This window comes from Saccoglossus kowalevskii, chromosome 14 (assembly GCF_978046115.1).
Source record: "Saccoglossus kowalevskii chromosome 14, keSacKowa6.1, whole genome shotgun sequence".
In the NCBI taxonomy this organism is placed as follows: domain Eukaryota; kingdom Metazoa; phylum Hemichordata; class Enteropneusta; family Harrimaniidae; genus Saccoglossus; species Saccoglossus kowalevskii.
This window is the reverse complement of record NC_140654.1, coordinates 28,291,501-28,317,927: the sequence shown is the minus strand read 5'-3', so window position 1 is coordinate 28,317,927 and position 26,427 is coordinate 28,291,501. Positions and strand designations below refer to the sequence as shown.

Here is a 26,427-nt window from a genome sequence, read left to right as displayed (position 1 = left end):
TTTGTTCACCACATCATGAACAAACTAGATACTACTTTACTATACTATACTATACTATACTATACTATACTATACTATACTATACTATACTATACTATACTATACTATACTATACTATACTATACTATACTATACTATACTATACTATACTATACTATACTATACTATACTATACTATACTATACTATACTATACTATACTATACTATACTATACTATACTATACTATAGTGTACCTATACCTATACAGCTAAACCGAGTGGTTGATTTTGGGTGGACTATAGGAAATGTGGAAGAAGATTATTCCTGAGATTCGTCTTCATCATCTGATTCCTGTGTTGGTATAGTTTGTTCATTGTTGCAAATAGAACTTCCCTGGCAGTGACAAAATAGAGTACAAGCTAAATTGGCTGCCACACAAAAGCAACACACAAGTTTCATAATATAATCTGAGGCAGCTTGTCTTGAAAGTGGAATTGTCGAAGATTGAAGGAATTTTGTTTCCTCGTGGATGGGAATCCATACTTAGTGCGATCTTTGTTTGGGGGATCTTTGAGGGCTCTTAACCAAATGGCACACTGATAATGAGCTCTTTTTACATTTTTCTTAAAGGCTTCTGTTGTAGGTAGTAGAGAACATGGTTTTGGAATCTTTGATGTGGTTTTTCTCCCAGCTCTTATTGCCTAGACCCTTATCCTTGCATCAGTCACTGTTGTTGCATTCGCCACATTATAACATCTACACATGAAAGTTCTCGCTTTCAGGATAACATATCTGCAGTTACATCACCGAGCAAGCCGAGGCTACACTGGTCAGTTTTGACAGCTTTCCACATCTTGCCTTTCCCAATTCCATGGGCACACTACATAGTGACATAGTGTCACATCAGCTTAAAGCATGCACTGGTAAAAGTTCCGGAATTATGTCTCTTAACTTCTTGACTGTAGCGTGTACATCTATAAAAGCTCTTGTTATCTGTGTAGACTGTGGTTTCATGGGAATATCTAGTGATTCATTGTAATAATGATATAACAGCAGAACATGAATATCTGTGTCATCTGCCAATATAACCACATGTTTTCCCATGGAATACACCAGAGCATTGCACAACCATCCAGAACAGTGCATTCTATCTGCATTTCTCCTTGAGACCTCCACTCTATTGCTGTTCTTTAAGTGTATATGCTTTGGACTTACAGGTCCGCATTTCTTCTGAAATAGAATTGGTAAAATAAATCTGAGCCAAAACCATACAATTGTAATAAAATAACAGGAATAGAGCCATTTACACATGTTCTTATTGATTGATAGGAACTGTATAGTGTGAGTCTCACCTGATTCATCAATAAAGCAGTTGGAATTGATGCAAGCTCATACGACAGAACTTGAAGTCTACCTCTCTTGAACTGGCCTGAAGTCCGATCACTCGTGAGAATATCAATTGAATGTCATAGAGAATCTTGGGTCCAATGGCAATTCCCTTCTTTGTCACTGCCATAGTTTAAACCTTCTTTTGTATACTTTTCCAAAAACCAGTTGGCAAAGCCTTTTCAAAGTCAATCATTTGGTTAAGACCAATGCTGATTGTCTGGTCTACATTTACCTGAGAAGATGTAAGAGAACCACTTGCTACATTGACTAACTGTTCGAGATGTGTCTCTGGTTTAAGTGGATGTATACACATCTGCAGCTTCCTCTTAAGGCCTGCCCTGTCTTTCTTGTCACTGTCCATTCGAGCAGTTGCTTCCTCTTTGTATCTGTCCTGGAACATATCATCATCTGAGACACCTCTTAATTCTGCAAGATCTTCCATTAATTGAGAACAGGTGTGAAGGATGAGTGCCCAAGTTTCTGCTTTTAGTGTTCCTGCTCGTCCATGTCCATGGCTCATAAACGTTGATTCTATAAAAAGGTCGCTCCATAAGCCATTCCAAAGACCTTTCTTGTGCCGCATTACATGTTTTCCAATGAGAAAGTAGGGCACACGTCCTACACGTCCTGCTTTTCTCTGCTCTCTCTCTTCTAAATTATCCATGAACGTACCATAGCATTGTTCTGTAAGATTGTTGATGATTGGTTCAAGAATCACTTCTGCCGTCATTCTGAGTGCCCTCGTGCACATGGGGAAATTTCTTGCCTACTAGAATTTTCGGAACCCCAGCAAACACAGAAGACATGATATCTGTTAGTCCAGTTTCGGTCATAAGGTTCCCAATGGCACCAATGTAGCTCATGAGCACATGCATTCCATCAAGCCTTAATATGAACAAGGAGGATGAAAAAAGCTCTGGAATTGCCCATTGGATCTCCACAGCATATCTGTATAGCTGCTGGTCTAATTTGAATAGTGTAAATGGCTGTCCTGTTGCCTCAGAGAATCGCTTTATTTGAAGCATTGATGTCAGTATTGTATCATATTCTGCAGGAGGCATATCAATCAGAGAAAGGTAAACTGCCTTGGCTGCAAGGTCTGTCCCTGTTCCATTGTTATTTTTGTGTTGTACCCATTATATTGTGGGCCATCATTGTACATAACCTTGAAGAATTTGAGATCCCTTTCCCTGGCCCTGCTCAAGGCAAGTGCCGTACTTGCTAGAGTGGTCAGAGTTTTATTTTCATAGTGTTTTCAGGTCGTGTTGTCTTCTTTGTACCTGCATAACGACCAACCTCACAATTTAAAACTTTGTAAGTCGTGGTATTAATTCTTCAGTGTCATCGTGGTTTTCCTTATTGTCTATCTGGGTCATAAGTAAAGCCATTGAATGTGTTTGGACTTTTCCATTTTTGTGAATGGATTTGTTGACAAAATTGTCACCCACTCATTGTTTCAGGCCATCTACTTGTCCCTTCAATCCAGTGAGATCAATGTTAGCATTTGCCACAGAGGCAACATATTTCTTGAATCGCAGTAATTCATCATAAGAGCATGTTATTCCAAAATCATAGAAGGCATTGACTTGTTCTTTGGAATCTCTCAGCAACACAGCTGACGCTATCTGTAAAGGAGTGGCTAGGTTCTTCACTACTGACGTGATATTTCCTATTAGGCAGTGACATATTTAGTTTCTCGCTAACCTTTGACAATATATCACTGAGGGTGACACTTTGAAACATGGAACATATATCTTTGTTAATGAGGCTGTGATAACTGTTCCTATCAATTTCAATGTTGCTTATCTCAGCTTTGATCTGTTTGGCCACCCTTAATTTCCATTATAATACCGTTATTTCACGAAAAACTCACCGTTCTAACTAAATTCGCGCGCAAATTTAAATTAACCACAACAGTGATTTCATGCTATTCAGGGCCGATTTTATCCACATATTGAAGGATATACCCAAATAAAACTCAAACACTGCTCTGAATTATACACTCTCTTCATGTGGGATAAAATAAAGGCCATGAAAGGGTAACAGAGAAAATATAAAAGGACATATTAGATACTCAAACCATTAATAACACAAATCGCCTGTACTAAAACTAATTGTATTCATATACACAGACATATGCCCTTGTACTGCAAGTTGCCCAATGCAGACAGAAAGCCAGCAGGTGGTTTGGTGAAGCTAACAACATGGACAATAGTTTTGGACAATAACAAAAACTATGGACCTTATTACAAGGTTTTGCCAAAAAAGCCCTTCCTTCTGCCGGACTATATTGGTACATGCAAAGTAAATACAATTACGAACAAAGTCACTATGTACCATGCAAAGTTCGTATTGGTACATGCAAAGTAAATACAATTACGAGCAAAGTCACTATGTACCATGCAAAGTCCGTATTGGTACATGCAAAGTAAATACAATTACGAGCAAAGTCACTATGTACTATGCAAAGTCCTTAATGCTACCGGTACATGCAAAATAAATAACGTTACGAGAAAAGTCCATAATGCCTTATGAGATGTGGACACAGTTACATGCAACGTCCGTAATGCTACATACAGAATAAATAATTAGGTTACGTGCATAGTTGGTGAATTTACCTGCAAAGTCTGCAATGTTGTGTAAAATTACGGCAAAGTCGATAAATTTATATTGAAATGCTTCAGTGAATGTACGTGCAAAGTGAATAATGATACGTGCAAAGCCTGTGAAGTTATGTGAAACAACCCTCATGTTACTTGTAGAATCCGTAAAGTTACGTGGAATGTTCGTATTGCGTAAATTTGCACTCGGGAACGATCAAATCAATAAAGTTCCATGCAAATATACCGTATAAATATTAGAGGCAGTGTCGGCAAATTTCGGGTGCAGCTGCGTAAAGTCACGTGTAAATTACGTAATTATACGTGCAAATTCAGCAAAGTACAATGCAAAGTCCATAATGCTTCATGTAAAGTCAGTAAAGTTGCGTACAAAATCGTCAAAAGTCAGTTAAGTTACGTGTGAAGTCGGCAATGCGACATGTAAAATCAACATGCATAATCAATAAATCTATAATGTCGGCAAAGTTGCGTCACAGCCTGTAAATTTAAGACAACTCCCGTAATGTCAGTAAAATAAGCATGTCGGTAAAATTACAGGCATAGATGCAAAATTGAAGTTGGTATATTTACGAGCAAAGACAGTTATGCTAAGTGCAGAGTAAGCAAAGTTACTTGCACATTTCGTAATACAAAATCGATTATTTTTCTTAAGATAGAGATGCAGTTTACCTGACAGGTATTTTAATTAGTCAATTAGAAAATCAAGATGACCACCCTTGTCCACAAAACTATATATTTTCGGAAAGCTTATTGTATGAATTTTAAAATTTTGTTATTATTTTGTTTTCATGGACCCTGTAGTTTGAAATATTCACAAAAATGTGCTTTTTTGGTCAAAAGTGATTTAAAAAAAATAGCTTCTAAACCATGCTTCTGCTTCCTGTCAAAATTGGTTTATGGGTACATCTGTTTACTATGAAGAAAGTGCCGTCTTGAAAACTGCCTACCAGTTGTCAATTTTGCAAGGTTACAGCTCAAATTCCCCTACTTCAAGTTTATGCATAAATTAACACCCAGGCCAGTTGTCTGTACGATTGTTGTAACACTGTTCAAAAAAAAACAAAAAAAACAAACAATGCCCGACAGCGTTTTGAAGATAAACACATTTTCAAACATTTGTGAACATTTCAAAACAAAAGGTCAAAGCGTCTAGGAGCTATTTTTTAAGGTCTGGGATGTGCACTAAAAAGAAGCTGAGATAATTGCTAATTTGCATAACAATTCACTCAGTAAGAAGTTTGCTAATGTTCATAATTAAAATGGCTGTAACAGTTCCAAATTTAAATGTATTATCGTTTTGTAAAATGTTAAATACAGTGCATAATATTTTTATTATTTATGTACAGCCTTGCTAAATCTTGCTAAGCATTCAAAAGAGAGAATGTCTGCACCTGTTATCTATATTTTAAAATCGTTTTTTGAGTATGTTCCACTATTCACAATTCTACAAAATTTTAACAGTCTTTAGCCAAGGCTGTTTGGATAATAAAAAGCAAAAAAATAATTCACTCCCAAGTGCCCACGAACCTGCATCTCTTACCTTAATGCTACATACAAAGTCCATAAAGAACAGTTAGTAAATTTACATGGACCGATCCCAGAGCTACGTGCAAAGTCAGTGATGTTGTGTTCGTACAGTTGCGTACAAAGTCGATAAAGTTACATGCGCAATGATACGAGCAAAGTCGGGAAAGATGATTGGCAATTAGTAAATTTGACATGAAAGTCTTACGCGATTGTGGATTGTGCAAAGTCGGTAAAGTAGCTTGCAAAGTCAGTACAGTTACAAGTGAATTCCTTAATAAAACATTCAAAATCGGTAATGTTTCGTGCAAAGTCAATACAATTACCCGAATGTTCGTAATGCTACAGGCAGGTTGTGTGTAAACTTAAAGTTGACAAAGTTACGTGCAAAGTCGTTATAGTTCCATGAAGTGGCGTTTATAGTTACATACAAAATCGGTTAGTTTTCGTAAAATGTCAATAACAATACGTGCAAAATCCGGAACGCATCTTGCAATGTTGCTAAAGTTACGTAGAGGGTCTGTTATGCTACATGAAAAGTCAGTAAACTTAAGACCAAAGTCGGCAAAGTTATGCGTACAAAGTATATATTGCTACGTGCAGAGTCGGTAAAGTTACCTGAAAATTCAGCAAAATCTATAATGCTATTTGTAAAGTCGCAAAATGACCTCAAATTAAGGCAACTACAAAACATGTAAACAAATTAACACTGTAAAATTTGAGGTTTTTGAACCCAGATACGTATCAAAACCAGCCTACCAACTCATCCAGTTCCTGCCAAGTAAAGATTAATATCGGGAATTGTGTTCATTTTCTAGTTTTAACAGGAGAAAAAAACGGCGCATACCAACATGCTGATATCGCTAAACAAATCTTGTCAAAATGGCGTGGTTCATGTTAACCTGGTCGATCGAAAAACCTGTGATATTTCTGATTCTTAGGAGCTCATAACCCTGAATAGGGTACATTGTCATCGTATTTACGATCGAAATGAGCATCCATAAAAATCGCCCAATTTAACATTAATATGCGGTGTGACAAATAACAAATCAGCCCACCAATTTTTAATAATGCTTTGATCATAAAATGTCAAAATCGAAGACAAATATTGGGTTCACGCCGTGAATTACATAGAGTTCATTTCATTCACCCCAAAAGTCATGAAAAATTCCTGATTAAAAGGTATGAAAAGTTGTTGCGAAAATGTGTCGCTTGCTGGTAAAATAGATGAATTAAAGAACTACTTGCTGGCTAAAATAAGACCTTATACAGCTATCCTGCTATTATGTGAAAAAGCTCGAATTCTGGAATAAACAACTAAGTTGTAAACAAACACGTAGCAATGACGATGTCAAAAATAGTGACCGACAGTGTACTGATCACGTGACAATGCTTTGCCCATACCCGCAATTCGGGCCAATTCACACCTAATAAATGACTCTTTCCAGGCCGGGGATAGAGGAGCTGTGGTTGGATTAATAGTTTAGCTACTATTAGCACATTTATAAAATAAGAACCCAGAGAGAAATAATGATCCTTACATCACTTTTTTTTTATTTAGTATTGGTAAGATGGAAGTTGTCTGAGAAAGAGATAACATGTAAATAGCCAGTAAGAATGAACAATTGTTTCAAAGAGCTAGCAAAACACACAAAGATAATACAATATTGCAAACAAATTGGTTTAAAATGTTATTACATGACAACCATTAACATAAATTTACATATATTTGCATGTTAAAATTGCAATGCAGTGAGCTTTAATATATAACAAAGTCACTAAAAGTAGAAGCCTCTTGTAATACCCACTCTTCACCTACAACCACAAAACTAATTTCGTTGTGCTGCCCTCTATAGGTGACTTTATAATTTTACATAACTTTGCTGTGAAGGGCACTATACTGATGAAGCATGCGAACAATAAAAAAAAAAACATTTTATTTAAAAAGGATGACAAAAATGATTTGCAGAATAGTTCAAAATATAAAGAATGTTAAAAATACACGAAAATTAGTAAAAACTGAACCTGAATGACCACCAAACATAAAGTACAGCTCAATTTCACACCAAAACGTGCTCACATAGGTGCTATAGGTAAAATTTTTACTAATACATACAGAGCACAAATAACAGCAATAATCATTTCATTTTCTGGCCACCTTTTTTTGGTTTTAAAACACCTCAGACAGCCATTAAAAGATAAAGAATGTTTGATAAGTACGTTAGACTCAACACTTTGTTATTAAGAAAACAGTGCCCTCACAAAAACATAAATAAAATCTTTTGTTTTTTAAACCTCAAAAAAAAACATTAAGTACATGTTGGTAAAATAACACAATGTATAAAGTACATTTAAATAATTTTTTCTTATAAATATTTATTTTAAAATATACAACTTTAAGTAAATAACCATGCAATAAATAAACTATCAAAAATTATTAAAATTGTGACCTCTCATGAACTTATAATAAAAAGGTCAAGTAAAATTGCACTTAGATGGGATTAGTGATAAAAATGCCTGAGGGTAAGCGATCATGAAAATGAACAGTTCATCTGCATGTTTGAAAACTGCATTCTGGGAACTACCTATTGATGGTATTATCACAAATCCAATCACAAAGTGCCTTAATAGAACTAACTAAGCTACCGGTACTCTACATTTGTAGTTTGTAACATGGGTCCTGATAGGATGTTGGTCAAATAAAATTTGTATATTATTTCAGCGGAATGTCACCTGTTTTGAGCAGCAGCACTACAATGTACAAACTGACAAAACTGTATTTAAACCACACCAAGGAATGACTTGGATAATCAGGTTAAAAATTTTGTATGTTACATGTGTAAAAAACACTGTTTTTACAATGCATACTTCCTAATGACCAAGGTGCTCTAAAAAATCTATGAAAATAATTACAATCAAACATTCAACTACATCAGGTGAAAACTGGTTATACACAGATCTAAAGTTATTTGAATTTGAAAAACACATCCTTGGCAAATATTTCTTAATATTTTTTTGCTGGCTTGTTAATGTTGATTTATTTTAATAATGATGACAGGGAAACCAATCAAATCTATATTGAGTTCATTCGTACATTCATCCATGCATTGATGCATACGTGGATATTGTATGATATGCAAATGTCACTCAGAAATTGTGTAGGATTGGTAATATTTGCAAATGACGATTGCTTTACTGCGAGAGAATACAAGCTAAGTTTGACGATTTACGTGGTAACAATCATACTATTACGGCAAACTTATTGTTGCTATTTAGAACAGTGGCAGTAAAAAGATCAATGATTCAACACTTATCAAGATTTATACCTTGAATTTTCACAAAATAATCAGCTTTCTGAATATCAGAATCACTAATACAAGTCACCATGAACATCATAAAATTAAGATTACATGAAACAAATTTGGATTTTAAAGTTAGCATAGTACACTTGTTAATATTAACACTGTCAGTGAAATTTTCACTAATTATTCACCTTTGGGTGGTAATGCTTCGTGATCAGCCACTAGACTTGTCTGATTTCACCCGCTTTCTTGTCCGACCAGATTGCACACTCCCGTTTCTATCGCGAGGGTAAGCACCGTTCTGGTGCTTCATCATTTTGGTACAAGGGTGACCAGCAGCATTAAAATAGTTCTGGTGGAAGGTTTCGTTAAGTAGCCAATTTCTCAGTGATTCATCGGATCCATTCTGTGGAGATATAATTTCCTGTAAAATGCGGAGGATGAGAGGAAAATTATATTATATTATATTATATTATATAAGGATGTTGCTGCAGGTTAAATCATGTAAAAAAACATCATGGCGGAAATTGTTTTGCATCGAGTGTTTATGTTTGACTGAACACACAGCAATGAAGATAATGAGGAAGATTATGACTTTGACTGTGTTCCAACAGACTAATACTTTTAACCTTTGTAAATTCTGGTGGTACGTAATTAATATTATAATTCACTACTTCATTTTATAATTTGCAAACTTTGTGTATGTATTTAATAACTATTCTGCATTTTTTGTTTATCTACACTATACGTAATTCAGGATATATTAAAACACTACAAAATAACCTGTTCGTGTATTCTAATGAGTATTTTTCATTTTGAAAAGCTGCACTTTACCCTCAATCAAAATCAACTTAAACTGTGCATGTTTCATTGTAACTGCGCTGTCAAGTCTAGATTGGACAAAACCTAGAGTGATTTGCCAAGTTGCAAGTTGTCTTGTCTAACCAACTGTTTGCATAATTTTCAGAATGGTTGTAAAACTGAATATAGACCTCAATTTTGATATCTATTTTTAGTATGCTATCCAGAAATGTTGTCAGTGTTTTTGACTCATGGTAAAAAAAACTCAAAATAAATTTGTAAAAGTGGAACAAAAGTTAGTGATTCACACTAATGAAAATAAATTACCTTAGGTTGTGACCTTCTGGCAACGACAACCATGACGTATAAACACATACTACATATCAACATCTGTGAAAAATTTGAAATAAATATTGTTATACATTTGTCACCTTAACGCCATAAGTTACAGCGTGCCATAATTATGTGGTATTTTACGGGATATTTTCATTCTACCATATAAGAAAATGAGAATTACAAACATGGAATGATAACGCGTAAGCATCCTCTAGTAATAAAAACAAACATGGCTGCCACCAGGGTTAGACCAGACTCCACACAAAGAATTTCGCTGATTCTGTTCTAAACATTTTGAATTTCAACATTCCCATGATGTATCCTTGTAAGGAAAAAATGTATAATAATAAGGTTATTACGAGGATAGGTTAAAGTATGCAATCAGACAGTACACCATCGCATTGACCTCCGCTGCATGTTGGTCGATACTCTCGCTGTACTGTCTTCGCGCATACTTTGAGGTATCCTCATAATAACCTCATAATATACACCATTTTTATGTCATGAAAGATTTTGTAGCAGAGAAACTGTCACTATGGTTCTTTAGGCACGAGGTAACAGGTGATTTAGCTTTGTATATGTAATAATTCATAAGATGGCAGGTGATAAATCTAGTACAAAATTAATGTAACATAAAGCACGATACGGTTGTTTGGGTCAGTCACACGACGTAAACTATTTGGCTAAAATATGACAAGTTATCAAATTTGTTTCTCTCAATTCAATGTTGCCGTTCACAAATTTTAAATTAACTTGTTAAATTTTGTCAATATTTTTTAACCTTGACCAAACCTGGACCTGATGAGAAATTATGTCCATTCAGTTCAAAAATGAGCAAAGGAACCATAGCAAAATAAACAAAAATGAGCGAAAACTTTGAACCAACATTTTGGTGGAAAAAATAAGGCATTCAGTCAGTGCCCCATATACATGTATCATTTATGAAACACATACAGTGACACCATGATGAAATATCTCTGAATAAGTGGTGCTTGATTTTCATTTATCACTTATTTTTATGGACAAAAAACAGAGTATAACTTACTTGAAAGACTAACCAAAGAATGACGTTTGTCAGCACAGTGTGAGCAAACAACTCAATGCCCAGCTTCACACATATCAATGCTTCAGTGAGAGTGATTGCACTGCAATAAATAAAAAGATTTTTACTTCATAGTAATGATAAGATTAGCGATTGAGGGAAGGTTATAAATAAATAGGGACTTAAGGGTGAGGGATGGGTACTGTATTACAGGTGGGGTAGGGATGGGAGGGTATTGTTTGGAGATGGCGATTGGGGTTAGACCGAAAGTAAGATTAGTGATAACAAGATTAGAGATCAAGGGAAGGTTGTGAATAAATAGGGTCTGAAAGGTAAGGAATGGGCACTGTATTATAGATTGGGTAGGGATGGGAGGGTATTGTTTGGAGATGGCGATTGGGGTTAGAGCAAAGTAAGATTAGTGATAACGAGATTAGAGATCAAGGGAAGGTTATGAATAAATAAGGACTGAAAGGTAAGGGATGGGCACTGTATTACAGATGAGGTAGAGATAGGAGGGTGTTGTTTGGAGATCAAGATTGGGATTAGAGTTAAAATAAGGTTAGTGAAACATAATGCAGGAAGATTAAAGATAAATCTATCATGTAGGTACATTGTATAACTAAATGTTAAAAAGTTTGAAACCCAATTAATTAATAAAATTAATAAAAAAGTAATACTGTAACAATAATTCTATGATTATGAAATGAATACAAGTAATGAACCAGCACATAGCAGAGTTTCATGCAATCATCAGATAGTAAAGATAAGCATGCATGGTAAAAGAACTCACCAGAATACCCAGCATTGGGTGCCTAAGCGTTTGCACCGAGGATCAGTAACATAAGAATAGTACTGCCTGAGAATTCAAATGCAAGTGAGAATAATAAAGCAAAGATGATAGTCAAGTTATGAGGTGAATGTTTCTCACATAAACCTTTTCACAGCAATTTAAGCCTTTTCACCACCATTGTCCATTTTTAGCAATCTTCCACAAAGTAGTCCTTAATTATGACTGTTTCCAAGCAACATAAGACCAATATTTTGCAAACTTTTGATTAAACCTCTTATGATAAAGCAGAGTTTAATGAATTTGGATCAAAATTATCTGCAGCATAGAGCAACATAGTATTCAGACCTTTAAGGGATGAACCGTGTGAATTGATGGGGTGGGTTTGGATGATGAAATGATTTTAGTTTTGTATGGTAATTATTTGTTTACACAAATTTTAATGCAGATTGGACTGTGCAAAAAACTGCTTCGAATTATATTAAAATGAATGAAACAAACCGATTTGCCCCAAGCAGATAAATTAAAAAACCATCAAATATTCAAATTTATTTTGCACCTGGTTTAAACTCAAATTTGGTATCATTGTTGAGCTAATATCACAAAATTGTGGAATCAAAAAAATAAAACCAAAAGTGAGCCACAGTGCTGGATGTTATGCTGTACAGCTTTTGAAAAGTTCAAGTTTGCCCTCCAGAGGAAAGGACTTTGTTCATTTGTGTTGTACAAAATTGCAACAATTTTGTCCATGTGATAAACCTGTGAGTGTGCAATCTATTTCTGCATTACATTGTATATTTCCACAAAATTCATGACAACATATGATGACAACATTTGTTTCAGTCTATTGTGTAGTCATACTACTTCATGTGAATATAACCTTCTAAGTTTTGAGTTTTGACTTTATCAGCAAAAAAAAAAAAAAAAAAAACGATTAAGCCAATTTAAATTGAGTGACAACAGTTTCTAACACTTTCACATTAAGATGTTTCATTTCCATGGTGGCAAGTTTAGATATAATCACATTCATTTCATGGTTAACATTTTCGGCATTACCTGATAGAGGGCGCCACAATAACAGCTATAAGAAAAATTCTGTAATAATTGAGTGTGTGGCTGGTTGGTACTAGCAGAATATGTTTCAGGAAGAAAGTATTCAATTCAGTGACCTATAAAAAAAGAGAAACATTTTAAATTAAAATAAAAACAATGAAACAAGTATTCAATTCAGTCACCTATTAGAAGAATAAAGTTTACAGCCATTCATTAACAAGATAGCTATATCCATGCAACTCATAAAGTGTACTAACTAACTAATAAGGCTAATCACAATATAATAAAATAAAACGTTTTAATCTAGTATGACTTAATTGATTCACATAAACCATATTAATCTACTGTGTTCTGACTAATTCTCACAAACTGTATTAATCTTACATATACTAAATACCATAATGCACACAAACCTTACCAGGTATTAGGCTACCAAGCAAAGGAAAAAACTTAGGATAATAAACTTTTAGGACAATTTCAGAATTTAGTTACTAGAATGAATAGCGCCCTCTTGGTTGTATTCTGGGACAACCCAAGCCTAAGCCTGGTTGGAGCCGGAAATTGTTAACGGGGCCTGCTAAGCTGAATAATAAATAATAATGCAATGACAATTATTTTGTTTAACAAGCAGAAACGAAAACCATGGATAAAAATTTATTATGCTGTAATGAAATTAAAACAACAACAATTTTAATGCATTAACAAACAAAACAGTAAGCTAGGGAGGCATGTATCTTACCTGCCATATAACAATAAAACAGTAAGCTAGGGGTACATGAGACTCACCTGCCACATAACAAGCATAATGTACACAGCAACGACACGCATATAGGATGAATTTGGATCTAACCACCTCACATGGGTCCAACTGTAAACAGAATAAAATATATTCAGATATACAAAGAACACAGCACACAGGTTTTCACTCCAGAAGTGCACAGTTCATGTCTATATGTGAAAAGCATTTAAGCCATCTAAAAATTGAAAATAAACTGCATGTACACGTCACATTGTAGAAAGAATGTACAATGACCTATTAAGGGAACAGCATACAAATGACACCTAACAAGCTGATGCTTGATTATGATTTGTTAACATTAAAATGATTGACATTCAGTCATCTTGTATCTAATCATCAAATGAGTACTTGTCCATATTGAGAGATATTGCTCTGGAACAGCATTAATTAAAACAAAATGGCCGAATCAGATAGTTAAACCAATACATCTGTATATCTATGACATGATGTTTAATATAACATTTTTGGCCATCTTGGATCATATTTTGAAACAAATTGATGTGCATATGTATACTATTATGTATGATGTATGTGTGAAGTTTGAATGTGATCTGTCCTGTCATGTCCAAGATACAGATCCAAACAGACACACACATGGACACACAGACACACGCACAAAGGTCAATTGAAAGGTAACTAACAAAGCTGTAAACTGACCTTGCTGGGGTGAATTGAAGAACAGCTCTTCTTAACTTTCCTGAGGCAGAATGTATATTTCTGAAAAAAAAAAAAACATTTTTAATTTACTAATACATTTACATTCAATAGAAGTCTTCCTATTACATGAGATTTAATGCCATTGAGGATGAAGAATATTTTATGTTAACATGTGATCTTTTACGCTGGAGAGAAGAAAACACTTTATCAGTGGTTGTCAGCAGTTATCTTTCAAATAATAATACTATAATACAAATAGCAAAATACATAGAGAACTTTTTTCAAAACCAGAGAAGAATGATTAAATAACAAAAGTCAGCTACCCCAAGATAAAGTCATGTTCATGCATTATTAAACCAAATATTTTATTAACACAAATGTGATAAAGAATTTTTTTGTTTTTTTTTGTCATTATTTTTTTGTACTTTTTTTAGTTTTTCATTGCTTGTTTTTTTCTCATTTTGTTTGTTTGTCCTAATAAGGATACAAACGCAATAAAGATTATTATTATTACATGTTAGAAGGCATAAGTAATAAGTGAGATGCATCATGGGAGTACAGCCATGTTGATTTTCATTCAATTTACTAACCAACTCGGTGATTCAATTCACTTACTTGATACTTTCCCAATGAAATGTTCTCATTTCTAGTTTTTTACAGACTTCCATTCCTATCCATATTCCTAAACCATTGCATACCAACACGTCTAAAATTAACTGGTCCCACCAACATTCAGCAAAATTTGGAAGTAGATGTGCAAATGCCACCTGTTAAAAAATATAGTGAAATTATTAAAAACTTGTCAGATAAATAAATACAGTAATTTAATGAATTTGACTTTTTGACAAAAAAAAACACACAAAAAATATACCTTCTCTGTGCTTTGCAAAATAATTTGGTGCTGATTAGTATAGTTGTCAAGTATTTATTTCCCACTACACATTATACTAACTCTGGCACAATCATTATAAGCTGACAAGGCATGCATTTTTGGAACTATGATTTAAATATTTACAAGTAAACATGAAAATGAATGACCAATCAGCAGTGGTTTTAGAAAGAGAGCATGTATCATCTGCTTCTACATTGTATGAGTAGATTTGATTGGTTCTCTGTAATGTAATGGCATGGAATGCACACTGATTGGTTCATTTGCAAGGTACTGAATACAGCAATATGAAATTTTATGATGGCTTTTTTGTGATTACCACCAGGTGCCAAAGAGAGAGGTGAGGGTTTTACGATGATGTCATTCATTGTGACACATCATGTTCAATATGCCCCCAACCCTGCCCCCTGTAAAGAACATGCAAAATATCAGTACATTGTTTGTTTAAATGAAATTTGATAAACAGTGACCTTGCAGGAAAAAGATAACCATCATGACAAACGTGTCAGTTATTTTAGAACTTAAAAGTTGAATTTCCAATTTGTATTACCGGTATATTAAGAACATGTCCCACTGATTATTGTGATCACCATGAAAAATGAGAAAATCAGTTGCTATGGCAATGAATCCTGAAATATTAGAGCACAGATGCTAGTCTGCAGTGAAGATCATGGGGGTCTAATTACCAAATCACACATTTTCATTAATTGTTGTAATCACTAAAGGACACTCGATTTAAGGGTTCTGTAATATAAGAATTCCTCATGAAACGTACAATCAACGTCTTGATTCGTACCACAGGGGTCAGTGACAGATTTTCCACAGATCACATAAAGTGAAATTTCACTTTTCACCACCAGTTCCCCCTTTTCATCGCAAATTTACAAAGTAGTCCTTCAGAAGTTTGAGACAAAAATAACCAAATTTTTTGAGTAAAAACTGAAAATTGACAAAAATTTTGTCTGTTGGCTCCAAAATTAGAGTTCATTTGCAGAAATATTGAAGAATATAAGAAAAAAATGCAGAAAAATTTGGGTGAGAAAGTCTAGCGGTGAAAATGTTAAAGACTATTGGGAAAATATTGGAAAAGTATAATGTGTTACCATGGAGGTAAAAAGAGAGTCACTAACCTCAGTAATTTCCCAGGTGACACTGATTGTCCAACAAATTCCATAATGCCGCACCAACAACGCTTTCATTGCCCAGCCAGAGAAGTGAGCGAAAGCAAAAATGTCTACTTGGCTCCAGATTTTCTCAACTGTAATCAAAGAACAGTTGACCGCATACTCCTGAATGGTTGGAAAATAAAATAATTAGAGTTACAGATAAATGTACAACAGCAGAGCACTTTGAAATACACAAAATACTAAACTTAATCTGAATTTTAGGAACGCAGCAAGATTAAGTCTAAAAAAAGTTTCTGCTCAGCATGCACAGCCACTCCCCTCCACTCTTAACAAATTGATCAAACTGGAAAATTTTAGCACAATCATTTATTTTAGGAAAAAAACAACAACACTACCATTAAATATAAAGTACTATGAGAGAAAGAGGAGAAGGCGGCAGCATGGTTATTGTTTTGAACAACACAGTATGGAAGTCAATGAGTTCCAGTACTGCCTGAGTTCATACTTTGCAATATTCTCATGATAATCTTATCATCAGCTGGAAATGGCAATGAAGAACATTTTACACACTGATAGCACTTCTGTGTCAGCAGTTAACACAGGTAAGTGTTCAAATGTGACATAAAAATGACACATAATAAAGAAGACATTCAAATGTGTTTGCAACACTTCTGGACATGTGCATGTGCATGTACTCACCTTAGAGTCTGGTTTAACATTCCTAAGTTCAGGATAGACCCAATGGATCATGGCTCTGACATCGTTTAGATTTTGGAAAAGAATAAACCCTAGTAACAGCAGATATAATACACTGAGACCTGCAATGGAAGAACACAACTACAATGATCAACACATACAGTTGTTTTGATTGGTCAATACATGACCACATGATGAATATACACTATCTTGGCCTCGAAAGTTGATGATATGAGCTCAGCTGTTTGAGAAATTGATGATCATTGGGTAAAATAAAGCAACATGTATTAAAGTACATTCCTAGATTAACTTAAAATTTAGAGTGCTTAAATGGCAGTCAAGTCGCGACCAGTTTGATATGGTTCGATAAGGTAAATACTATAAAGAATAAGTTGAAATTATTGAATTAATGATACCGGTACTTATATTAACATGTTTTCTTGAAAGGTAATGTCACCTGATTGTGAACTGTAAAGAAAGGTAGAATACTACTAATGTGTTTAACACATGTGTGCATACTTCAGAGCATATATCGCCAACAATATTTCATTTCAAAATCTGTCTATAATTTATCACTTTAGTATTAATTAGTAAACAGTATGTGGACTTTTTTAATTCATTACAATCTGTGTTTTTTTTAGAAAAACTATCAAATAATATACTTTAAAATACATTTAAATTATTTTCACTTGGAATTTATTTTTTGCTGGAGGGATGATTCAATGAAAATAAAATCCAGTGAATATACCTTTTTCCATATATTTCACATTCAACTCAAGAAAATAAAATTATTTTTACTATTGAGTACTTTCTACCTTAAGTCACTCTTACACTGTACTGCACTGTATTTACCATTTTACAAACCATGAATCAATGGAATAAACATTACACTAGAGGAACTCTCCTTTATAGAAACTCTTTAATTAAATGACTTTTTACCACTTTTGTAGCAAATCTATTTTAACAGAACAGAAATACCGTCTGTGGTACTTTGAGTGGCAATTAACTGATGAAAGTTGGCTACATGTATTGCATCTAGAAAGTGCATTAGAAGTGACTCTCATTATAAAGGTGACACTCACTATAAAGTATTTTGATTTATACTGCAAGAGATCACCACTAAATTGATTTTAGTTTGTGATATGTTGAGTTCACCAAATTTTAGAAATATTTCTATACTGTAAATCACATGACCTTGAATGCACAAATGAATTTAATTAAAATTAGAAACATTTTAGAAATATTTTAAACAGCAAATCACATGAGCTTATACACACAAATGAATTTAATTAAAACAAGCCATGCATGGCACAGTCCCAGTTAGTTATCAAATTTAAGATATATAGTTTTGTTTATAGTAATATAGCTGGAATATAACCATGTCAGGAATATGATTTTTTAACATTAAAATGATTGACATTTGTATCTGATCGTCAAACACATACTTGTCCATATTACTCTGGAACAGCATTCAAAATCAGCCATTTTGAATACATGTAAATATATATATATATATATATATATATATATATATATATATATATATATATAACATGATGTATAACGAATACATAAAATTTGAATATAATCAGTCAAAGCATTTAATTAAGAGAAATAGCTCTAGAAGCCCAATCATTAAAACAAAATGGTCGCTAGTCAGCCATTTTGAATCCAATCTGAAATATAAAATGACGTGCATCAGGAACCTGAAATGTCTAATGTATGTTATAAGTTTGAACAAAATCCATCCATATAAATGCAGGAAATGCTTGATATTTGAGGATTTTTTCAGCACAAAAATAGCCACCATTTAGCCACTTTGAAAAGGATCGTCAAACAAATATATCCATATATCTATCACATGATGTATAATGAATATTAAAAATTTGAACATAATCAGTCAAAACAAGTCAGACATATGGGTCTGGAAACCCATTCAATAAAACAAAATGGCCACCAGACAGCCATTTTGAATCTGATCTGAAAAATATAATGATGTGCATCAGGAACCCGTAATGTCTAATGTATGTACCAAGTTTTAATGAAATCCATCCATAAATGCCAGAAATGCTTGATATTTGCAGATTTTTTAGCACAAAAATGGCCACCATTCGGCCATTTTGAATAGGATCGTCAAACCAATATATCTGTCTATCTATGACATGATGTATAATAAATATTTAAAATTTGAACATAATCAGTCAAAACAAGTCGGAGACATGGGTCTAGAAGCCCATTCATTAAAACAAAATGGCCGCCAGACAGCCATTTTGAATCCAATCTGAAAAATAAATGATGTGCATCAGAAACCTGTAATGTCGAATATATGTACCACGTTTGAACGAAATCCATCTATAAATGCCAAAAACGCTTGATATTTGATGATTTTTTAGCACAAAAATGGCCACCGTTCGGCCATTTTGAATAGGATCGTCAAACAAGTATATCCATATATCCATCACATGATGTATTATGAATATTAAAAATTTGAACATAATGAGTGAAAGCAAGTCAGACATATGGCATGAGAACCACATTCATGAAAGTAAAATGGCCGCCAGTCAGCCATTTTAAATCTAATCTGAAAAACAAAATTATTTGCATCAAGGTCCTATAATGTCTAATGTATATAATAATTTTGACAAAATCCATCTGTAAACAGCCGAGAAATGCTTGATTTTGATGGTTTTTTAGCACAATCAGATCGTGAAACAAATTGACGTGTATATGTATAATATCATGTACGATATATGTGTAAAGTTTGATTGTGATTGGCCCAGGCATTTCTAAGATACAGGTCCGGACGCACGCACGGACACACAGAGGTCAAAATGGGTACTAATTAGAAACAGAAGGGTTACCATTAATTAATAATATTAAACTAACCACAGTCAATGCACAGTTATGTGTTGTTTATACTGATAGTTGATCTCTGTGTTCAGTACAGATCACATGTACATGTCTGTTTGGTATTTAAATTTAGCATTTTGATGTGAATAATTATAATGTTTGCAGTACAATAGTACAGTACCAATACACCTTAGATGCAAAGAGCGGTGAATTATTTTTTACGAATCTCTCCTAACAGCACGTTCTGAAAACCATCATGGTTATACATATCAGGAGAATGATAGACATGATGGCGAGAAAAAATTCACACTATTCGAGGGGAAAAACAAGTTGCATTCCTCGCTTTCACTATCAACCAGATTTCAGCAGTCACTTGCATTGAGTTTGTTATACAGTGCTAATACACAACTACAAAAGATACCTGCATGCATTCTCTAAGTCAAGCCTATGTCACAAACTGGTCAAAATCCCCCAAAGGTTGACAGCAACCAATCACAGACTAGCTTAAACAATAGCTTTCCCTGACGATAATACGTTATTTCCCCCACGCTAACTTGAAAAATCTTTTGTTGTTGTCTCGTTTCTGTTTTTGGTCTGTCTTAGAGAATTAGTAGACAACGAGTAGAATTCAAGATTTGTATCATTTGTATATACGTAATACGTTGTAAAAAACCTTAAAGGCCCAATTCACTTGCCCCAGGCAAGTGTGAATTGGAGGTGTGGCTATGCTAATGAGTGTTGTTAATCACTTGCATAGCCTATGACGCAGCGGTCCAACATCACGTGACTTTGATTGACAGTAGTTAATTATTCGAGATTAGTAGCGCGTCCCTTTCCCCGGTTCATGTTTTTTACTTCTTTTCGCCAAAATCTCAGCTCGTACACTATTTATTGTCATAAATACTACACACAGTCACTGCTATGATATTCATAGTCACATCCATCCACTTTGGCACAACATAATCGACCTGTAAGTTTGAGAAAACATGTCTTTACCGGAGCTTAGCTGGAGCTGTTTACTACAGCGTGACAAGCAAAGAAATAATCTTCATTGTTTAGGAGCGTATTTATAGTATACCTGGGCCTTTAAGTATTGTAAGTAATAAGTATTGGTGCTTCAAATCTGGTTTGCTAAATAATGAATGATAAAATATTCAGTCTTACCAAACACAATGCGCCAAATAGCTGGATGCGGCCTTGTGAAAGGACCTGAAATATGAGAAAAAACAAAACAATTCAAATTAATCAGTTTATAACTAGTATACAGTCAGGTAATAGCACAATATGGTGCGAAGCTCATTTAGATGATCACAGTGTAGTGTTAGTTGTTACATTTATAATGAGTAATTCAAGCAATAGTGAGTTGATGCATCTGTCTAAATATGTGTGTAACTTATCACCAGTGAGTTGTTGAACTAATTGGTATTTACATCTGTACTACTTTCAGGAGGTTAATGTAATCATTTTCATATACATGTAATTTAAAAACCATGCAAAGTAATTCAAAGTGATCAGTATGCTGTGTGATTATTAACTCCGACACCAAGCCTATCTACTTTGTACTTCCCACTTTTAACTAGTGGGTTTATTGATTCAGATATATACCATATGCTGGAAGCTGTCATATATTCATTTTACACAACAGACTGGCTTTATAGCGACACAGGGTGTAAAAATTGTTTGGTCTAGCTATTATCACCATAATACTTGGCATATACTGACAGTATAAAGCAAAGATAGTGTTTCTTTTAGTTAACTAGTCTAGCAGACAAACTGATCCAGTCCAGCACTGTTGAAGCGGGAGGGTCGTCACCTACACACGTGGGAACTGAGTCCCAAGCGATGATAACAACACACAGTAAGAACGCAAAGGCTCATGAGTAGACACATGATTGTAAACAATGACACGCTATGGCCACCTGATGCATGCGTAGGTGACTCCCCCGCTTTAAGTTTCTCCATCATTTCAGATAAATATCATTGAGGGCAGTAAATTGTAAAACTAGACAGCTAGCGAGGCTGAAAACAGGTTGCATACCGGGATGTATCTCAATACATCCATGGTACATACATGTACAACTAACGGAAATAAACAATTAGCATAAAATTAGCATGTGTCAGTTAATTAAAAGGGGCCTAATCACAATTTTTTCCCGTGTTTCTGCCAGAGTAAAAACAAAAAAAAACATGGCTTGACCTTTAGCCTAAAATAAAGACACTAACACAATTTGGCCTTGACAATTTTTTGCACTACGTAGTACAAAATATATGTATTGATGCAAAGTTGGCAACAAATAAAAATAAAAACTCTAAATATATTTCCTGATAAATAGCAAAACCAATAAATATATCCAGACTATTAGATCCACAGTTTCATTTCAGTAGAAAAAAACTACCTAAGATATCAGCATAACAAGTTTTACAAACTCAAAACACAATTGAAAATAAAATTTCATCAGAAAATAAAATTACACATTGCACTGTGTATACAAATATAGGTCATCTAACTGTTCGCTTAAATAGGAAATGTAATTACGAACTGCCCTAGTTACTCTATAGTATACATATACAATATTGGATATAATCGTCATGACGATAGTGCAGCAGATGGAATGCCATAAAAGTAATGTCATTCTAGGTAAAACGTTGGGTAAAAGACACACATCATCTATAATACATACATCAATAAGTTGGTACAAATGTTCTTTAAATTTCTCTCAATTTCATGAATATTTAAGTACAAAAGAGAAGAATTTTTAGGCGTTAATAGGTTTTGATCAAGTGTTTAGACAAATTTGATCAACTTGATGATGAAGTTGTATATAATATATTTTTAAAGTTGACACAAATATTTATGAAATAAATTCTGAATTTACATTTTTATTCTCATTATAATGTGAACAGATGTGATGTAGAATTGATGGGGTGTCTTCCCAATGTCAGGGTCATGGCATTCCAACCTTGGAGAATGGCATCCAGTGAAAGGGAACATAAAGCTAGCCATGCCATAAATCTAGTACTGTTCATGTCTTCACATAATATTATCACAGTATAACTATTATATTGAGTAGAGTATTACTGTGGAGAAGAGGACACTTTATCAGAACTTTTATAAAATACTAAGTAGGAACACTCATTATAAGTATATCTCCAAAGAAACCCCTCAAATAAACAATATATTGTAGCATATTGAATCAAAGACACTAGAAAATACACGGTAAAACATGATTTTATGAAAACTAGAGCATTCAGAAGTGTGACAGTTATTATTTGATATTGGATTAAACCAAAGATTAAACTGAATCCCAAGATACCTTATAAGAAAAGAAAAACAGAAGTGACATGTGACTTTTTTACTAGTAGTGTCTTCGATTAAATTTAAGTTAACCTTTCCACCACTCTTTTCATCACAAATTCATAAAATAATCCTTTTTATAGTTTGCACTTTCCTTCAGAAGATTGGGACAAAAATAGCCAAATTTAAACGAGTAAAAACTGAAAAATTACTAAAATTTTGTTCGTTGGCTCCAAAATTAAAATTCATTTCCAGAAATATTGAAGAATATAAGAAAAAAGTACAGACAAATTTGGGCAAGAAAGTCTGGTGGAGAAAGGATTAAAATAGTGTTATTTACAAAGATTTTTAGTCAGTGCAAAACAACATTTTGATTTTATTTGTGGTACATGTATTGTAGAAATCTTATCCTAAAAATAAGATTTTCAAAGAATTTTATACAAATTTGTGATAACAATGAAAGCCTTTGGTTAAAAGCTAATGAAACACTTCCTAGTTGTTGAGAGAATTCAGTTACAGTACAGTACAGTCAGACATAACTTATTTCTCACAAAATATTCTTTTATCCCTCAATGTCTTGACTTTTTAAATTGTTGGCGATCCGCTCCGCTAGGATTGCCCTTATTGGCGATCCGCTCCGCTAGGATTGCCCTTATAATCACTTTTGTCGTTTTGTGTGTGTGTCTGTGTGTGTACATTTCCAGTGTTTTCACGTATGATTTCTTCTGTGATTTTTTTGGCTTGGCCGATTTTGTTCAAACTTGGCAGGTAGGTCACACATTCACCCTAGTTATTAGGAAAAATCTGAAAAATAATTTTGGCCCACCGTTGCCATAGCAACATCCAAAAAACCGATTTTTGGATAGCTTCGCGCCAAAAGTATCTCACTTTTCATCAGCAACAACTTTTAACTCCTCTGTGATTTTTTCGGCTTAGCTGGTTTTGTTCATACTTCACAGGTAGGTCATGCCGTCACTAATTGGAAAACAATCCTGGCCCACCACTGCCATTGCAATATCCAAAAACTGATTTTTGAATACTTTCGCCCCAAATGCATTACCTCCTACCAGTTTTGTACACAGTCAGCTGGCATCGGTGTCGCTGGGTGCATATGATAAAGGGAAGTTGTGCAACCAAATTTGCCGAGTTCGCAGTTTTTCGCCAATAAAAAAATAACTAAGGCAACAACTCACAGTTTTTCAGCATTTTTGTAATAAAGACATTATTCTCCATCAATAATCCACCCAAAACAGGAACATTTCTACTAATTCTTGTGTTTTTTCGACGTTTTTCGAAAAACCTGCGATTAGGCTGCGAAACTAGAACATTCCGGAGGGGGCGAAACGGAAGATCCCAATTTAACGTGTAAAAATAGAACGCGTAAAAATAGAACGCATATTTTGACCTCTATGCGGTCGTTGCCAAAGAGCCCTGCGTCCATCGCCTGGCGATGCTCTTCCGTTTCACCAGTTGCATTTTTTTGACTAAAATTTGGGCAGTACTGTCAGTCACGAAAATTGATAAATTAATACACGTAAAATATGAATCACGGGCTAATTCAATGGTCACCAACACTCCACTGCTAAACAATATGTGGCAAAATAGTAGCGTACTGTATATTTGACCCAGATTTGACAAGCGTGGTACAGTTTTTTGCGCGTGTCCGTTATAACGCGCACAAAGGATTGTGGGACAGAGTCCTTTATTTGTTGGCATTCTTGACTTTTGACTGCAGTTCTTTTTTATATTTGAGAGTAAATGCTTCTGATATGCTCTTACATTGCTTAATATCCGTCTGAAATTCTGGACTGTGGTCATATTTTTCGATTAGGAGTCGTATATTTAAATAACTCACCATGACTAGTGTTTTTGCATTATGAAGTATATTATAATGAAGGTCAGCACACTGCAATTTAGGTAAATATTTACCATTTCGTTATTTCGCTTTCCAGCATTTACAGGAAACGCTTCATTCTAGAAAATGCTATCGCAAAACGGTTGGAAATAAAAAAATGTAACAGCAGAATACGTCCTAGCACAGTCACTCTACTTGGAGAGTGACTGTGGTTCTAGTAATAAACTAAGTGTTTGCGAACTTCGTATTAGTTATAAACCGACGTTAGATTCACGTTTATGTCACACCATGGTAACAGCCAACAACATGTTGCTTGTTTTTGAGCGGAGCGGATCGCCAACCAGCCTACTGGCTTGTATTTATATTGCTGGTTCAGTAGACATTTTTAAATGCCACAAGTTGAGCTTTGGGTCTTTCTTTTTATTTTATATTATTTTTGTAAATATGTTTGTATTTGTATTTTATGAGTGCCTGTAATTGAGGAAATCTGTTGGTATCTAAATAAATAAACTTGCAAACTGGCAACTATCAGCTGCCTTTGTCTTTCATGGAAAATTATCAAAGCTATTTGCAGGGATAGCCAATATAGGGTTCTAGTAAATAGCTACTGTATTCACGCTCAGCATGTAAAAAAGATATTAAATGATCAACAAAATGGCTATGTGAATGAGCACCTCATGTTTTATGGTTTTGGAAATGTATCAAAAATTTTAAATTAAACCAACTTTATTGATGTATTAACCAATTGTACAGGTGTTTGTAATGGGGCAAACATAGGAGATAAACCTCATTCACACCTACCCAAGCTTGTTGTAGTTATGTTTGACAATCATGAATAATAATTAAGTAGTACTTGCACAGTGTACCATAAGTAAACAAAAACTTGTGCTCTTGTTATGCCAAAGTGTTTTTTATTCAATTTTTGAAAAAACAAAAACAAAAAATTACTCAAAAAATTATCCTGCTACTTTCCGTGTATACCTAATATTGTTCTGATCCAGACAGCAATTCGTAAGACATGGTACATGAGATAGATATTTTGACTATTACTAGTAGCATGCCAATAGACACTTCAAATATTGAAAGCAAGTATTATTGTTGTCAAGGTTACTAAAACAGTAACTATGTTGTCATCAATAATTCCAATTTATTCTTTGTAGTATTTACTTAAGTTATTAATATGAGATATCTTAGGCAGATTATTCTGTACAGTATACATTATATATATATATATAGAGAGAAAGAGAGAGAGAGAAAGAGAGAGAGAGAGAGAGGTTTTGAAAGCAATCTAAGCTAGCTTTCTTTCAGATTAATGTAAAGGTCTTGACGAAGCGCTGTGGGCAGAACAATGGGTTCAGGGTGTTAACTGAATGTCTGTTAAAGTGGTAATACAGGATCAAAGGGTAGCCTATAATATGCT

General features: G+C 34.2%; 1 protein-coding gene across 1 annotated transcript in view; it reads right to left on the bottom strand.

Annotated features, from left to right (window-relative positions):
- Positions 1-7,046: 7,046 nt before the first annotated feature.
- The window catches only part of LOC102801541 (phosphatidylserine synthase 1-like), a 58,005-nt gene continuing 38,624 nt past the window's right edge, over positions 7,047-26,427 (bottom strand). The window contains exons 3-13 of the mRNA XM_085508096.1: positions 21,022-21,066; positions 17,011-17,129; positions 16,315-16,473; positions 14,911-15,062; positions 14,296-14,355; positions 13,626-13,707; positions 12,843-12,955; positions 11,790-11,855; positions 11,000-11,099; positions 9,946-10,008; positions 7,047-9,241 (exon numbers count right to left, since the gene is read on the bottom strand). Of these exons, the coding sequence (XP_085364222.1) occupies positions 9,032-9,241; positions 9,946-10,008; positions 11,000-11,099; positions 11,790-11,855; positions 12,843-12,955; positions 13,626-13,707; positions 14,296-14,355; positions 14,911-15,062; positions 16,315-16,473; positions 17,011-17,129; positions 21,022-21,066 (1,169 nt within the window). The 3' untranslated portion in view covers positions 7,047-9,031. The remainder of the gene's footprint in view (positions 9,242-9,945; positions 10,009-10,999; positions 11,100-11,789; positions 11,856-12,842; positions 12,956-13,625; positions 13,708-14,295; positions 14,356-14,910; positions 15,063-16,314; positions 16,474-17,010; positions 17,130-21,021; positions 21,067-26,427) is intronic.